Genomic DNA, 16,554 nt, shown 5'->3' on the forward strand with positions numbered 1-16,554 from the left:
TATATATATATATATATATATATATATATATATTTTTAAGGATACCATATAAATCAACAAAAACAGAGAATTGGAATTTGGCTACAATATGTCCACAATGATTTATAAAATCTTTATGAATAAAGTTATAAAATGTTACTGAAAGATCAAATATCTAAAGAAATGTTGAAAATCACATATATACATAATCATCGATAATAAAACATCCAGCGAGATTAAGATTTTAAACATGATATGAAATTCAAAAGATTTAAACTTTTTAAGACTATGCATGGAAATGCAAGTATTTTAAAAATATCACTGCTGGGAAAGATTTCCTTTAAAAAAAAAAAAACAATATATTAGAAAAACTCACCATAAAGAAAAAATAAATTTAGACACTGTAATTCAGCACCTTGTTTCATAAAAGGATACCATGAAGGGGCTGAACAGTCATAAGCCAAGTTGAAATATTTGCAACATATACAACTAAATATTCAAAATAAAAAAATCTCATAAATTACAAAAAGACAAATAACAAGAAAAAGCACTGCATATAATAGCAAAGATAAACAATTCATAAACATATGGAAAAGCACTCCATCCCTTTGATAATCAGGAAAATATAAATCAAAAAGACATTGAAATCCCAAGTAGAACAGAGCAAGGACATTCTCATACCTTGCTTATTGGAGTATCAACTGGTTATTCCTATTCAGAAATACATTTTAGGCATTAGCAAAGGTGAACACATGCATACTCCATGCCTGGGAATGCACCTCATAAAAGCTCTTCCACACAAGTACCAGAAGACACAGACAAGATGCACTCTCTAACTCACTGGGGATAAAACGAGCAATCAATTCTGGAATGCTCAATTCAAAATCCACACAATATATACTCATTATACCAAACTAATGTTTATGGATCACATAAGTACCATTTTCCACGACTTTTTTCATTTATTACTAAATTCATAAATAAGCCAATATTATCTTTTTTAAATGAAGAGATAATATATGCCTGGCTGGTCAATTCTAGATGCAGCATGAACAACTTTTTATTCACCCTGACAAGTATATGTGCTTTAATCACCAAAGACAATATCAAGTACTTATACAAGAAAATTCCTTTTGAAGATTAGTTCAATTTAATCAGGATTAAAGGGAAACAAAACTTTCACCAACACATTGTTAGTAAAGTAACTTGAGTTTTAATATCTTGTTTAATAAGAAAATACACAGAAGGAAACAATAATAGAGAGAGCTGGATGTCCTGTGGTCTTCCTTAATAACAACCCATTTTCAAGAGACTATAATCTACTCAACAGAAGGCATTCTACCTAGGATTGTAATGAGATTCTGAGAAAACTCACAATCAAACAGTATGCCATTAAAACCAAAACAATGCAGGTATTAGCAGCTATGTGAAAGGTTACCCTCTACATGATGAGTCATTTCTGAAAGTAATCAAAGTATAAGTCCCTGAAGTGCTTTCTATTCAAGCTGAAAAATATATAAAGGCAGAGACTCATTTACCAAGCAGGTTGACTGCAAATTCAACTCTGGCAATCATCAAACTAAGAATGGCAAAAATGAGTCTCCCTTGCTACATACTATTACTAACTTTTTCTTTGCTTTCTCAAGGTATTTTGCTTTCGGCTTCCAAATCCATAAGAAATTTAGAAGATGACATGGTACTTAACACATTTAGGATGGGGAAAGCCTTTCCGAAGGATGATACTGCAGAAAAATCGATTGCTGCTCCCTCACTGGAACAATATAAAAATGATGAGAGCATTTTCATGAATGATGAGGAAAACAAAAACTCAAGGGTAAGTAGCAATGTGACTTGGCTTTTCTTACAGTGGAAATCTATAAATCCTTTAGAAAGTAAAATAGATAGCTGCAGTTTTGGGGGGGGTGTTTGGGGTTTTTTTGTTTGTTTGGTTTACTAATCAGAAGTATATGCACATAGTCACAATGCGCATTAAGACAGTTGATGAAATTTCATACAGACCACTTTAACTTTCCTAATAAACCTGTATATAACGTATTTTTAAAGAGTTAAAAATAGTGCAGAGCATCCTTGATCAGTAAAGATACTTATAAATTGCATGTAGTTTCATTCTTAGTAGAACAAATAAATACAAATCAACCTTCTTTTTACAGAACACAGGCTCCAAACATAATTTCTTAAATCATGGTCTGCCACTCAATCTGGCTCTAAAGCCTTTTCTTGCACTAAAAGGATCAGTAGCTTTTCCACCTGAGAATGGAGTTCAGAATACTGAATCAACACAAGAAAAGAGAGAGATTGAGGATGAAGAAAATTCAGCTAAGTTCCCTATAGGAAGGAGAGATTTTGACAGTGAGTAGTATTTTTAAACCCAATTTTGTATTTTAATATCATAAAATAAAACTGTTGAGTTTAACTGAACTTGGATCCAATCATTCACAAAACCGAATGAGATAATGGTTCAATTATGGCTGATGTTAAGTGATCTCTGTCCAAAAATGAGATTAAAAGAACTGGTTGGTTATCGTAACTTTGATTTACCAGGAATTAGTTTTTATTGATGCATTGTTTTTGCTGCTGGGCAACTTAAACTTTCTTTTTCCCTTCAGTGCTCAGGTGCATGCTGGGAAGAGTCTACCGACCATGTTGGCAAGTCTGAGGTCTGTTGGTCCACATCATCTCTTTGGAAGAAAACAAAACCACTTCATTGCCATTGGGGAGAAAAGCCCTTAATATTACCATAACTTGCGTATTATTTATAATGTTTGTTTTAAAATGTCTGTTTTACAAGAAAGTAATATTAAAAATATATCAATAGCTTAAACTACATGCTTGTGCTACGTATTAAACTCCGAAAATTCTGCATAATTATGACTTACTAGTATTTTTTGAACAACGCATAACACAGTAGTCTACATACACTTCAGACCAAAATAATAAAGTACCATAATTTGCACCTTAATCTCTTTAAAACTAAGACTCTTTGGTAAACTGGTTTTACATACACATAAATCCAAAACAAAACAAATTCATAGTCTAAAAAACTGAGTTAGCTTTGTCTGGCCAGCAATCAACTTGTCCTTGGCAACACACTTACTGCTTTTTGGTACTCTGGCTAGTTTCCCATCCAGTTTATTGTGTGAATTGTTTGGTATCTTAGGTATCTTCACAGTTTTAGGATGAGATAGTTCATTTTCATTATCACAGAAAATATTTTCACGATCCAAATCCACCTGTTTCCTTTTTGAGCTTTTATTTCCTGTCTGACTATCTGATTTGCTTGACACTTTCTCATTTTTACGTCTGTCCAGACGAACACTTCCAAAGCTTGTTCCAACTGCTGATCTTCCAACAGATGAATTTACATCCTCTGTCATGCAAGATGAAAAGGAGAAAGGAATTATGTAATATTTAGTATTACTGCTCATGAGAAATTTCAAATAAATATGAAAAGCAATTAATATCTTAAAATTTTTGTAATAAGATAGGAATTATGATTAGCAAGTAAAATTACACTATTGTCACATTCCTTTTCATTTTACATTTCTATCTCTATTTTGTTTCAATGTGTGATTCTTTAGGCAAATGCTACAAATGATTTTCTAAATACATTTATTTAGAATATATCCTATTCTAGCTTCATAAATTTATATGTTGATTTAATATTTTAAATAAATTCACACCTTAAAGCACATAAACCTTTATATTTCATGGTACTTCAAAAAATAATTCAGTTTTATTAAATAAAAATCAGTAAGGAAGGAGCCCAGCATGGTAGCATACCAAGTTAATCCTCCATCTGAAGCACTCACACCCCATATGGAAACTGGTCTGTGTCCCGGGTTCCTCAGTTCCAACCTAGCTCCATGCTTATGGCCTGGAAAAGAAGCCGAGGATGGTCCACAGCATCGGGCTCATTCTCCTGTGCTGGAGACCTGGGGGAGGCTCCTGGCTCCCAGCTCTGGAATGGCACAGTTCTGGCCACTGAGACTGTTCACGAAGTGATCCAACAGATAGAAGATCAATCGCTCTCTTCTACCCCACCTTTTCTCCCTCTTATTGCAATTCAATAACTTTCGAGTAAAATAAATAAACCTTAAAATAAAAATTAAGAAAAAAAACTACAGTTAAATTATTATTCCATTGCTGAAATCAGATCAATTACCAGTAGGGTCACTTTCCATGCGAAGCACACACAAACGTTTTGATGGTAAATTAACATTATTACATTTATTCTTGCTTATCAGGCAATCATCCTTATATGTACAAGCAAACTGGGATCTAATTAAGGTTTGTTTCGTCTGGTAACAGAAAAAAAGAAGAAAGTATGCAATTTATTTATTTGTTTTCTAAAATCTGGGTCCGTAACCTTTAGCAACTAAGGTATCACCCAAAATCTTGATACAAAAAGACTATTATTTGCTGGGAACTTTTAACTTCATTTCATATTTTGCAAATTCATTCATCATTTCAGCTAGCATTCTTGTTCTGTAAAGCTTTATGTATATTTTAGATAGTTCTTCTAAAAAAAGAAATTAAAAAAACTTAATTTTCAGACGCTAGAGGCTCTTGCTGTGCTGTGCCTGGGATGCACATAACAAATATCATCATGAGAAACATAAGTTCTTCATCCTGGGAAGCACAGAGTATAACACTTATGGGAAAAATTACGTACAAAATTCAAGAAACTGGTAAAGGGATAAATGCTATGATAAACAATAAATAAGAAAAGTCAAAGTAAATAAATCACAAGATTACATAAAATCTTTAAGTGGTATTTCTGAGCTAAAATTTGAATAACTAGGAAGACAAGGCAATTCAAATATATGCTTCTAGGATGATCTGAACAAGTGACTTAATGGTTAAAATTTCAAGATAAATGCAATAACATTATTATTGCATAATAACATAATAACATAACAACATTGCAAAGTAACAAGTTATTACATTTATCTTTGTGCACTATGGGATTTCTACATACAGATGAGAAAATGAAATAGAAGTTAAACTCTCAACCACTGAAAGGGATGCTAAAAAAGTAGATATGGGAATGTATACTGCAAACATAAAACCAGTAACCTGTTTTACAGGTAGAAATTAATTTCAGAACAAAGGAGCCCACACAGATAATGCAAATGTCCACAATTACAGATGATTGACAATATCATCCAGTGCGGAGATTTCTCTAAATGACTGTCACCTCACATTCTGCTTACAAATAAAATTTCTAATAATTCAATGAATTGCATATCAACCACTCAGAAAATCAACACTTCAAAACATAACATTTTGTGGAAACAATGGTCTTACCCACTTAAGAAAAATAACATTTTGCTTAATATTACTTGCATAAAAGTGAATGATAAACTCTTGAAATCCAAAATAACATGAATTTGTCATTTATTCAGATTCAAGATCCAAGATCACAAGATAATGATATGAAATCTACTGCCTAAGGCTTGGAATAAACTATGGCTGCTTCCACAAAAGCAGTTTGTTTGGGATGACACATTTTCTGCCTTTCTTACTAATGGAGCCCATGAGACTATTTCCCAGATCATTTTAAAAAATTGTTTTATCAGCTTGAATGAGGCATTGGACAACTGTAGTTATCTTCTATTTACGCATAAAAATGCACAAAATTAGAAAACATTGACAATGTAAAGATCTAAAGACTATTTCTTTTTCTAGAAAAGAAGAAATAAAGTAAGCTGGTGATCATGAATGGGTTTTGCAACTAAGTACTCCATTAATCCTCAAGATGGGGCCACTAAACCTGTCACTCTGTCACAACTAACTGCTAGAATTACTTCACCAAACTGCTAGAATTGTGTATATTAAAATAATCAAGAATCAAGGAATGGTAACCCTTAAGTTTGGCAACTGGTAGCCTATTCTGGCCCTCCTCTGGCTATCCTCTCCATCCCTGGCTCGGCAATTTTCCTGCCTCCCCTGCAACCCACATACAGGGTGAGGAGTCCACCAGGCCACAGACATGCCCACCAGACCAACATGACTCCCTTCAGATCCTGCTCCAGCTTCCTGGAGTCCCTAGACACGAGCCTTTTCCTTTAGGCTCAAAGACTGACTAGCACATAGCAAGAATGAAAGGGAGTAGAGTATATATGCCTCCTAATTGAAAATCCCTCCAAGCACAAAACACAACCAGGTTTGAATGGGGATTAGGGCAGCCCAGGTGGTTTCATTCACACTCTTGTACCTTGCTGCCCAAATATTTAAGGAAATCTTGTCCATTGGAGTAGTGGCAGCGTTTCTTTGTTCAGATATATCTCCAGTGCCTACAGAGAGCTATGCTTGTTGAATAAATTAATGAATATGGTAAAGCTTTAGCTTATAACAATTATATTCAAACAGAAGCAAAAGGAGTACACAAAGCAAGCATAACAAAGGCTTGAAGGTAGAAAACTCTGCAGAACAGACCAAACTCAGTTCTGTTCAACAAAGTAACCACATGATAACATTCAATTTCATTCTTACTGCTTCCTCAGGTATAGGCTTTCAGCTGACAGCCCTGAATCACCTGTGACCTGAAAGTCTGGAAGATTTACCCTGTCCTCTCAGGATTTTTTCATAAGTCTCTTTGGCCTCCTACCTCACTTTATTTTCACACGGGAGAGTAGCCATGGATCTTAGGCAAGTCCTACTATTCAAGCAGAACCTTGTCTTTGAAACACTAAGGATCATGGTTGATTTTAGTGTATTGTACTGAAGTTCCCTACCACTACACAGCTACAAATATCAATTATACTGTAAGTAAAAAAAAAATCTGCATTTAAAGCTCATGAAATTTCAAAATATATTAACAGTATCTCAAGATATCCAAAAGTGCTCTCTCTCTCTTTCTCTCTGAGTTCCTTTTAATGGATCAACACCAATGTCAAGAAAAGAGTTGACAATAGACAGCCAACCTCAAAAGCATAAGAACAAGAAAACATACTCAGTTGGCTTCTCAGTTATCTGGGAACTGGGGCTAGGTTGAGTTGTAAGTCACGCTGCACATCTTTACTTTGAAATCTTCAGCTTCTTCCCTTGGCCATCACTTTCAAAGTTCACAATATCTGACTACATCATTTATTGTTTGCTTTGGTCATTACTTTTGTCGATTTTTTTTTTTTTACAAATTCAGGGTAAGAATCACGGAAGAGAAATTTTATGAGTTAAACTCAATCTACTATAACTTAACTGTCTCAACTGCTCCATGTTTTAAAGGTCCAGTATTTTCTGGATCAGATCATTTAAATTATTCCGTGAGTAACTTACAATGATTCTGACAAGAATAGACAGCAGTCTCAGAATAAGGAAAAGACCTGCAAATATACAACACTTCAGTTGTACCTGATATGTAAACTACTAACAAACTAAGCTGGAAGGGACAAAACTAATAGGAGGCTAAATAAAGAAGAATCTTTTAATAAAAATATAAGGGCACTTTAATTTACTTAAAGTACCTTGAAAGTGGATCTAAGGAATGAAGAGAAAATATTCTCCAAAGGTTCCTAACATAACAACAAAGGCTCAGGAAGAAATTCCCAGTTTCTTTCAAAGGGAATCAATTTAACCATTGTAAATGAGCTTCCTAATGAACTACAGTAGGAAATGAAAGTTGTATTACTAAAATAGGGATGCTAATGAACAGTTTCCAAAGTGGTTTCACAGGACTTTAGAATCATAGCAGCATTATTCTATTTATGAATGGGAAGACTAAGAGTTAAGTATCCCCATACAATGAAGACGAGAATATTTCACAGTTGGCTACATTTCTATCTTGGGAACACCTATTCCAATATTCTAAGCATACATCACATATTCTTCCCATTACTTAAAAAAAAAAGATCTTTTATGCTGAACGAATAAAAGCAACAGGGTAACAAGGTAGTAATTTGCTAAGCCAATTTAACATAGTGACTTTGGTAATAAATTTCGGCAATCTTTGCTGTTCTTCCCACAAGCAGTTCAGTTGTCTATGTAGCTAAACTGATTATTTTTATACCCTGCATTTATAAAAAGTACTGTAACCCATAAACACCAATTCTTTCCTTTCTCTATTGCCATTCAGTTTCAGAATTGCACAGTCTAAGCCAGTTTCACTGTTAAGTAATGGAAGCAATGTAATTATAATCTCATTAGTATTTAACCACAGTTTTACAACTGGCATAAAATATTTCATTAAATTAAAAGATCTTGGATAAAGAGCTTCCTTAGAATTTTGGTTTCCAGACTAACAAATGAGAATACATTAGATGATTTCTATTACTCAAAACTTTCTAAATCTGTGTAATTCCTCATACTAATTAGTTAAACCATAACAATTTCTAGAAAGGCTTTTCACCCTCCAAATACTTTCATTTTTATTTACTTACTTGTAAGAAATATATCAATTAGCTTTGAATGAAAATATTACAGTCAGTTGGTACCAAGGGCAAAAAAAAATAAAAGGGATTAAAAGTTACATTTCGACTTTTGTCCAATTCCAAAGGACATATATATTCTGAAAAAGTTTATCCATTGAGGAGGCAAGATGGTGGCATAGACATTGACTATAAGTATGTATAGCATTAAAACATAGGTGACAAGTTTTAGTCACAGAAATTCAATTATATATTTCACAGGCCACTAATTACTAACAATTACTAGTAATTAATATAGAGAAAAGACTTATTAAAAGACAAATCAAATGAGTTTAGGAGTGTATGGATGAAATACATAACTAAAAGCTATGTTAATTGTGACTAAATATCCAAGTGGGACCATTACAGAGCAAAGGGCTGACAACATTGCACAGCAAATCACGTTGCAGCTTATGACATGAATCCTGTCATGGAGCATCAGTTTGACTGTCAGCTGTACCTTTTCCCAACAAGCTGTCTGCCAATGACCCTGGGAAGGTAGAGGAGGCTGGACAAAGTACCTGAGCCCCTGTCACGCGTGTAAAAGAACTGAATTAAGTTCCTGACATCTGGCTTTGGACAGGCCCAGCCCTGGCTGCTGTGACTGCGTGAGCAGTGGGTGGAAGATGGCTCTTCTCCTTTCCTCTCTCATTTTCTCTCTTCAACATTCTGACTTTCAAACAAATAAATTAACCTTTTTTTTTTTTAAAGGAATACATAAAGGGCAGACATATTATAATTTTCTGTTGTACTGAGATGAATATTTAAGAAGTATATGCTTTACACAAAATTTTTAACAAAACCATTAATTCCCAACCAAACAAGTTTCTGGTATATTATATTCAAATAAAATACGTTGAACAAATGGTGAATTAAAAAGCAAATTTCTTTTTGAAAAATAAGACCAAGAAAGTTTTAAATAATTGAAGGAACACATTACTGACCGTTTATAGGAACAAATGTTTTATATGATGACAGTAAAATTCAGCTCAAACTAATACAAATTCAAAGGACAGCTCTAGCAACAATGTAAAACGATTTCCTCTTGTCTATTCACAATTAATTCTATTCTGCCATTATGTCGGCAGACACAAATTTTCAATTACACAGTCACTTAAGATTCAGTTCAAGCCACTAAAAATACAAATGAGAAAGCCATTTCTTCTTTCTTTCCTCCTTCACTCATTGAAGGTATTTAATACTTAACAGCAGCAACTAGCAAACAGAAAATGGCAATTAGCAAACAAAAAATGCCCTTCCTTCTTTAAAGGCTAAATATGCCAGAAACAGGTTAAGACAATATAAAAAAATGAAAGTTTCTGCGTATCAGTTTGGATAACTCATTTTCTACAGCATTCTTACTGTGCTCTATACAATGTATGTTTACAAAATTTACCTCAGTTTTATATCTATTTCTTCCAAATAAAGTCTACTTGTATTTTTATCGCAGTATATTAAACTGTACCTTAATGTTTTTCTCTTGCATTGACTTCTGAATGCGTTCTCTTAAGGGTTTCAATGGATTGCTCACTTGTGTGGGAGACCTATTTTAAAACATAGAGGCAAAAGTTTACTGTTATGGTTTGAACATTTGTGTCATTCCAAAACTGAAGTTAAAATTTTTAGAGGATGGATTAGCACTTGGGGAGAATTATAGGCCTTCTCCCTCTTCACCTTTTCTGCCATGGTTAGACACAGCAAGGGTGTGCGTGAGGATCGGATTTACAGGACAGTGAAGCTGCTGGGGCCTTGCTCTTGGCTTTCTAACATTCAGAACTATGAGAAATAAAATTCTGTGATTTACCAAAAAAGCATCTTATTAAACCAGCCAGAAAGGCCAAGCCACTATTAAGGTAAAAAGGTTTTTAAGTTAGTTCTCCCATTACCACCATGAAAAAAATAGCTACAGGGTAAAAGAAAATTGAATCTGTGTGTTTTTGTTATGAAAGTGTTGGTATTCCAATTTGAGCCTCAAAATAATAAGTTTAACTAATGCAGTTAACTAAATATTTCCCAAGTTTTCTATTTTTGTTTTTTCGTTTCTATTTTTAAGGCCCTATGCAAGATACTGTAGAAGCCAGAAAGTTGATTCATTATTGATAATAGATATATACAGGTATTTGGAAATCAGAGTAAAGAAAATGATCCATATACATTAACTAAAATTCAAAATAGTAGGAAAGCACAATGAGAAAAACAAAGAAACAGAAAAGTCAGAGAAGAAGCAATGTAGAAAATCTAGGATGTGAGTCCCAACAACCTGTTTCTCAACGAATTAACCCTTTTTGGAGCAACACAGTCAGAGCCATTTGATACAAAAGACTATTATATAAGAATTAAATAAAAAAAAAAAGGTCTACCCCAAGAAACAGTAGCTGACAAGTTTATTGACTTAAATGATTGCCTTAAATTCATATACCACGTTGTCCTGAGATTTATCATTTTGGTACAGATCATTAGCAACACAGACTGGGACCTGTCCGCACACTGAAGCTGGAAATGCTAACACAGAACCCACACTGGGAACAACTGAAATGTGCCTGCTCACATGTGCCAGTGCAGGGAAATCTCTTTCAAATGGACTTAAGAATTAATTTTAATAAAATGTTTTAAGATCTATTTGATTTTTTTATTGGAAAGACAGATATACAGAGAGAAAGAAACACAGAGAGAAAAATATTCAGTCTGCTGATTTACTCCCGAAGTGGCTGCACTGGCTGGAGCTGAGTCAATCCAAAACAAGGACCCTGGAGCCTCTTTCAGGTCTCCCACGTGGATGCAGGGTCCAAAGGTTTTGGGCCATCCTCGACTGCCTTCCCAGGCCACAAGTGGGGAGTTGGATGGGAAGTGGGGCCGCTGGGACATGAACCGGCATCCATATGGGATCCTAGTGCATGCAAGGTGAGTACTTTAGCCGCTAGGCTACTGCACCGGGCCCTTAATGAAATCTTAGACAGAAAATGATTTGCTCTAAGAAAATGATAAAAATTCAATTTGAGAAAATATTCAAAACCATCACTGTTTCTATCTAAAAACAAACTTTGCAAAAATAAGCTATATAGAGAAAAACAAAAAAAATTCATTTTTCAAAAGTGTTTCCTATGAATCCAGCGTAGTCTATAACTGTATTTCTGGTAACAGAATTTTTTATTGTCAGGAAATATTTGAGTATTTTTAGATAAAATATCAAAGAATTATATCATGGGCATATCTAAAAGAATACTCACAGGAAGAAAGTAAAGAGGAGATTTATATGAAAGGATTTAGATGGTAACATTGAATGATAGATCATTGTAAAGTTTTCCTTTCAACAGAAGAGAAAGGATGCTGGGTCATTGAAGAGGGTACCTAAAACAATCCTGAATAGATATGAACAATTTTAGACATAAAACCAGATTCCTAAAAAATAGCACCAGTAGAAAATAGAAAAGCTAAAGAGTAAGATAGCATAAAAATGCTCCACAATGTATACACACAATTTAATATGGTTGTTTTAAAACTTCTAATGTCTCTGAAAGTCAATGTTCACTTAAAAATATCACCAACAACTCAGCAACTGACCAAACTATTGTTAGACTGGTGAGCATCTGCTTTGGACTACATTGTGTCTCCCAAAGCTAAATATGTAGATTGAGGCCTTATCTCCAATGTGACTGTGTTCAGAGATTTAGGAAGTGGTCAAGGTTCAATGGAATCCCTAGGGTGGGACACTAATCCCACAGGACTGAATGACCTTTTAACAGAAGGAAAACAAAGCCAAGAGGTCACAGAAGCACACAGAAGACCCCACAAGACAGCCCTCACGGGAACCCCACTGTGCCAGCACTTGAAGATAGGCATCAGCCCAAACAGAAAGCCAGTTCCTGTTGTTCAAGCCACCAATGGGTGGCGTTTGCCTAAGGCCAGGCGTGGCTTTACCTTCAGCGGTTCCAGCCCACCACAATCCAAATACAATCCAAACACAATCCAAACACCAGTGAAGCAGATGATCCTCCTTCTGGTGATACTGGCATAATGCCACATCACAATGCCTGTCACCACTCACCTCGCTTCATCTCATGAGGAAGGCATTTTACCAGCTAAGACCACCATCATCTCTTACTATAGAAAATAAGGTATTTTGCATTCATAGAACTTCTATTACAGTATTCTAATTTATAAATAAAACTTTTTAATGCAAATGTAGGTATAAATGTAAGTATAGGAAAACAATAGTATATCTGGGTTCAATAGTCTCCATGGTTTTAGTGGGGCACTGGGGAAAGAGACTTCTACTACAAAACCAGCAGTAACGTAATCTGGGTATTTTTCCTCATAACATGAGAAAGAAGCAGTACATGTCAATTCCATGTATGCTTGGTGTATATGATCTCTCCCATCCTTGGAGCACAGGCCTGGTACTTGCTACCACCCTTGCTACTTGCTAACTGAGCTGTCTTGGGTAAATTATTTAATACACATCTCAAGCCTCTAACTCCTCACTTACGAAAAGAGGCTGGTGATAGGGCTCAGATAAGTGAAAACATTTATCATAATTCCTCACAGATACCAAGGTAAATAAATATTTCAAAGCAATAAAAAAGAGCAAAAACCAAATGCTGAACCTTCAAACACCTCTATCTGCCAACTCATAAAACACAACCTGTGCATATGTTCTCTTCACATTCAAAAAGTCACTCTCCTTTATTTTTGTTCTTTATGCTTTTCTGTAGCACCAAAGTTTCCTACCATAAGCATATATTTCTTTTGTAAGTAATGAGGTGTTTTTTGTACAAATTCCCTGGAGTTAACGTTTACATACATATGTAACTTGCACATTACCCACCTGAAAAGTGTGAGAACAGACATTCTGTTAGGGTGATCTGTGCTTTCGTCATTGTATAAAAGCTCTGCTTTGTTTTTTGTAGGAGCACTGGCTGCTTCTTCATCCAAAAGAACTAGTAAGGCTTTCACAGTATCTCTCCCACAGTATGCAGTGTCGTGGTTAATGGCATGAGATTTTGGCTAAGACAAAACATAATTTTAAATAAATGTAACAGACATCCCAGGAAGGTGAAGTGGCCACAGATTTTCATTTCTTATGCCACTGCTCTACTTCTCCTGTTGAGGAAGTAACAAAACATCAGCCAGAGAAGTGCCCATAAGGCATGTCAACATTTCCTTCCTAAGTGATACTAAAGTTAATTTTATCAGTTTCCATAACACAAAAGAATACCATCAAAGGAAGCTATTAGACTCTGATCAAACTACCACTGAACTTGTAGTCAAAAAATGTAGCCACTACATAGCCTTGTAGCCTAATTTCACAATTTGATGTATGTGCATTTTTTTCTAATATCAGTGGAAGCTAATCCAAAGATGTGCATTCATTTGATGACCACTGATAAGTACATTCTATGTCTCAAGAACTAGGCCTGAAGTTAAAGCTACAGAGCAGAAAATTACCAAGAATCCATGATCTGGGGCAGGTGCTTGGAGAAGGGCATTCCATAGTTGAATGCTTAGGTTCACAGCTCATCTCAGCTTGATTCCAGCTTCCTGCTTCATGAGAGGCAGCAAGTGATGGTTCAAGTGCTTGGGTACGTGTTATCCATGTGAGGGCCTGGATCAAGTTCTAGGCTCCTAGCTTTAGCCTGGCCCAGCACAGCTGTTGCAGGTATTTCAGGGAGAGAATGGATGGGACATTTTTCTCTCAAGTCTCTCTGCCTTTCAAATAGTAATAGCAGAGATAATGTTAAACAACAACAAAAAAAAGAATGGCAAGGTGTCCTTAACAGGACTGGAATAAAACACCTTACTTTGTTAAGCAAGTCAAAAAATGATCTTCTTTACACTTTAGAAAAATCAAGTATGGCGGTTTATACAGTATGAGTATATTCCAGCATAAATATGTTATCAAACTAGGAGGCAGAGCCACAAAGTAAGATACTCTAACCAGTTTAGAGGTGAAAGTGGCTGAACTAAGACGGTAGTAGCAGCAGAGATAAGAAAAGCAGATTTAAATGCAACAGCAGAAGTAACTTTGTGACTAGACAGAGGAGTAAAAGAAAATTCATGAGTATAACAGTTTATTCTACTTGGGTTTCAGGGCAACTCACTTATTGAGTGTGCTATAGAACCACAAGGAAGTTGCTTAACTTCTCTGTGTTAAAGTTTACTCACTAGCAAAGCTTAAGCGCAGAGTGCCTAACCCATAGGGTTGTTGACGGTGAGCCTAGATTTCAAAATTGCCTTTTGTGGGATATCATGGTAGCCCTGCCAGGCTCCTCAGCTTTCATCAGCATGGTTTTGGCTTCCCTTCTTTCTACTTGGCAGACTTGGGCCACCAGGTGAAATGTAATGCATATAGCTTCACTGAAATTAAAACAAACTGCCGATCACAATCTGATGTTTAACACATATTTTTCCTCAGAACCAGAGAATTCCACACTGTTTAATAGTAACTTCATTGAGTTTTCGTTGACTGCATTTTTCAAAGAGTTCTCAATTAAAAACATAAAATTAGGATTCATGTTGTTTATAATATATTTCATCTGCCAAGAACTGGGAGATATTAATGTTCTTAATGATCTGAAACTGGAACTGTTCCTGACTTATAGTAACAACCTGGCTGACATCTGAGCCAAGCACATAGGGATTAAGACAGATGAGGCAACACCACAGAATTTCCCCTCCAATCCATGCCTTCTTAGGAAATCCAAAAACATCCATCATTACAAAAAACAACTTCCTCAAGGGCTGTAATATAAACAAACAAGGAAACACTTAAAAGACAAAAGGGACTACCAGTTTTACAAACACATGATAGTCAATTTCACCCATAATACTATGGTTAGAGTCTACTATATTTGACTATCTGCATTTAAAAAAAATTGAAAAAAAGAATAAATTTTCTGTAGGGTAGGAGAAGGTTGGGAATGGAGGTGGAAAAGAAGAGATCACAGCGATCAGACAAGGGAGGGTAAGCTGCTGAACGCACACTTCCTAGCAGAACTGCTGCTGTCCTGTATAAGACCTTGTGCTGGGCTCAGAACCAAAGAACTCATGCTTTCATTTTATATTTGAGTAAATGAAAAATAATCCCTCTATAAGAATTACTGGAAAAAATAATAATACAGAAGACTTAATATCCATCAGGAATAAACTTTTTAAGTGTTAAATGGAAAGCCAGAAATTACTGCATTTTAACAAACACAGACAATTTGGCCTGAAGATGTTATGATTTACCCAAGGGAAACGTAATCCTATCTAATCCTATTAGAAAGTTTAATTTTCAACAGCATCTTTAAAGGTAGCAAACACATTCTTCTGACTTAGGCAGCAATAGTAAACCAATTCTTCAATAAATAGAAGAGGTAATGTTTTGTAAGCAAGAACAATGAAAAACAGAAAGCTCATTACCCGAGCAGGACTGATGTCTGTAGCGCTAGCAGCTATGCCTCCTTGTTGAGAATTGATAATATTTTTAATCCTCAGTTCCAAATCCTGGGCAACTTCCTCGACTGCTTTATAAAAAGGATCCCTGCCATTCTGGCCTTTCATCAGCTGCATCTTTATCACGGACAGGATTCGACCCCCTGCAAGGCTGGAAATAGAAGTAAGATTGCTTCATAATAGTGGTCTAAATGGCAACATGTTCACAGCTTGACAGTATAACTCTAAAAGTTAATCAACACTCTTCAAAGAATACAGTTTTGATCTAACAAACCAATAAAGCATTCAAGAAAAAGGTGAGAGCCACTGAAAACAAAATGATTAAAGCTAATCTAAAGCAAGTTGTTTCAACAAGTTCTTCCTTGATTTAATAGCTGGGGAGAAATAATTTAGTTACATATGAAATAATTATAAGATTCAGATACAGTTATAAAGAAGCAATGTACTTAAAATATGATATGTAACAGATAACAAAAATAGGCATCTCCTACTCAATACCCAGAATCTTAAGTTACTTTAACTTAATTTTAAAACCTATTCAGTCAGTTGTTATTTTTACCTCTAAATCACAGATGAGAAAATTGAGACTCACAAAGGTTAAACAGGTTGTCCAAGAACACATGGTGTTTTGGACTACAGAGGAAGGAGACTAACCTGAAACACATGTTATTACATTCTGACATGTGAAGGATTATCTTATATTAAAGAGGAAATT

At 35.1% G+C, this 16,554-nt stretch overlaps 2 protein-coding genes across 5 annotated transcripts in view; one reads left to right on the forward strand and one right to left on the reverse strand.

Moving 5' to 3' along the window:
• Positions 1-1,546: 1,546 nt before the first annotated feature.
• PMCH (pro-melanin concentrating hormone) lies at positions 1,547-2,357 on the forward strand. The gene is made up of 2 exons (XM_004589600.2): positions 1,547-1,813; positions 2,151-2,357. The coding sequence occupies exons 1-2, from the start codon at positions 1,565-1,567 to the stop codon at positions 2,355-2,357; spliced, it is 456 nt and encodes a 151-aa protein (XP_004589657.2). The 5' UTR covers positions 1,547-1,564.
• The window catches only part of PARPBP (PARP1 binding protein), a 47,106-nt gene continuing 32,473 nt past the window's right edge, over positions 1,922-16,554 (reverse strand). For 2 of the 4 annotated variants that reach the window (XM_058673543.1, XM_058673545.1), the window contains 5 exons: positions 15,807-15,990; positions 13,231-13,409; positions 9,871-9,949; positions 4,163-4,298; positions 1,922-3,367 (listed from right to left, as the gene is read on the reverse strand). In XM_058673543.1, the coding sequence (XP_058529526.1) occupies positions 3,027-3,367; positions 4,163-4,298; positions 9,871-9,949; positions 13,231-13,409; positions 15,807-15,990 (919 nt within the window). In that variant the 3' untranslated portion in view covers positions 1,922-3,026. Of the gene's footprint in view, positions 3,368-4,162; positions 4,299-9,870; positions 9,950-13,230; positions 13,410-15,806; positions 15,991-16,554 lie in introns of those variants that run through there. The other 2 variants (XM_058673544.1, XR_009246750.1) reach the window with 2 other exon arrangements.

The sequence above is a fragment of the Ochotona princeps genome, chromosome 15 (genome assembly GCF_030435755.1).
Source record: "Ochotona princeps isolate mOchPri1 chromosome 15, mOchPri1.hap1, whole genome shotgun sequence".
Lineage (NCBI taxonomy): Eukaryota > Metazoa > Chordata > Mammalia > Lagomorpha > Ochotonidae > Ochotona > Ochotona princeps.

What these genes read in the sequence shown, in the direction of transcription:
- PMCH (XM_004589600.2), top strand. Translation starts at nt 1,565, where the DNA reads ATGGCAAAAATGAGTCTCCCTTGCTACATACTATTACTAACTTTTTCT. An exon ending in AGGAAAACAAAAACTCAAGG is followed by an intron (nt 1,814 to 2,150) that starts GTAAGTAGCAAT and finishes TTCTTTTTACAG; the next exon opens with AACACAGGCTCCAAACATAA.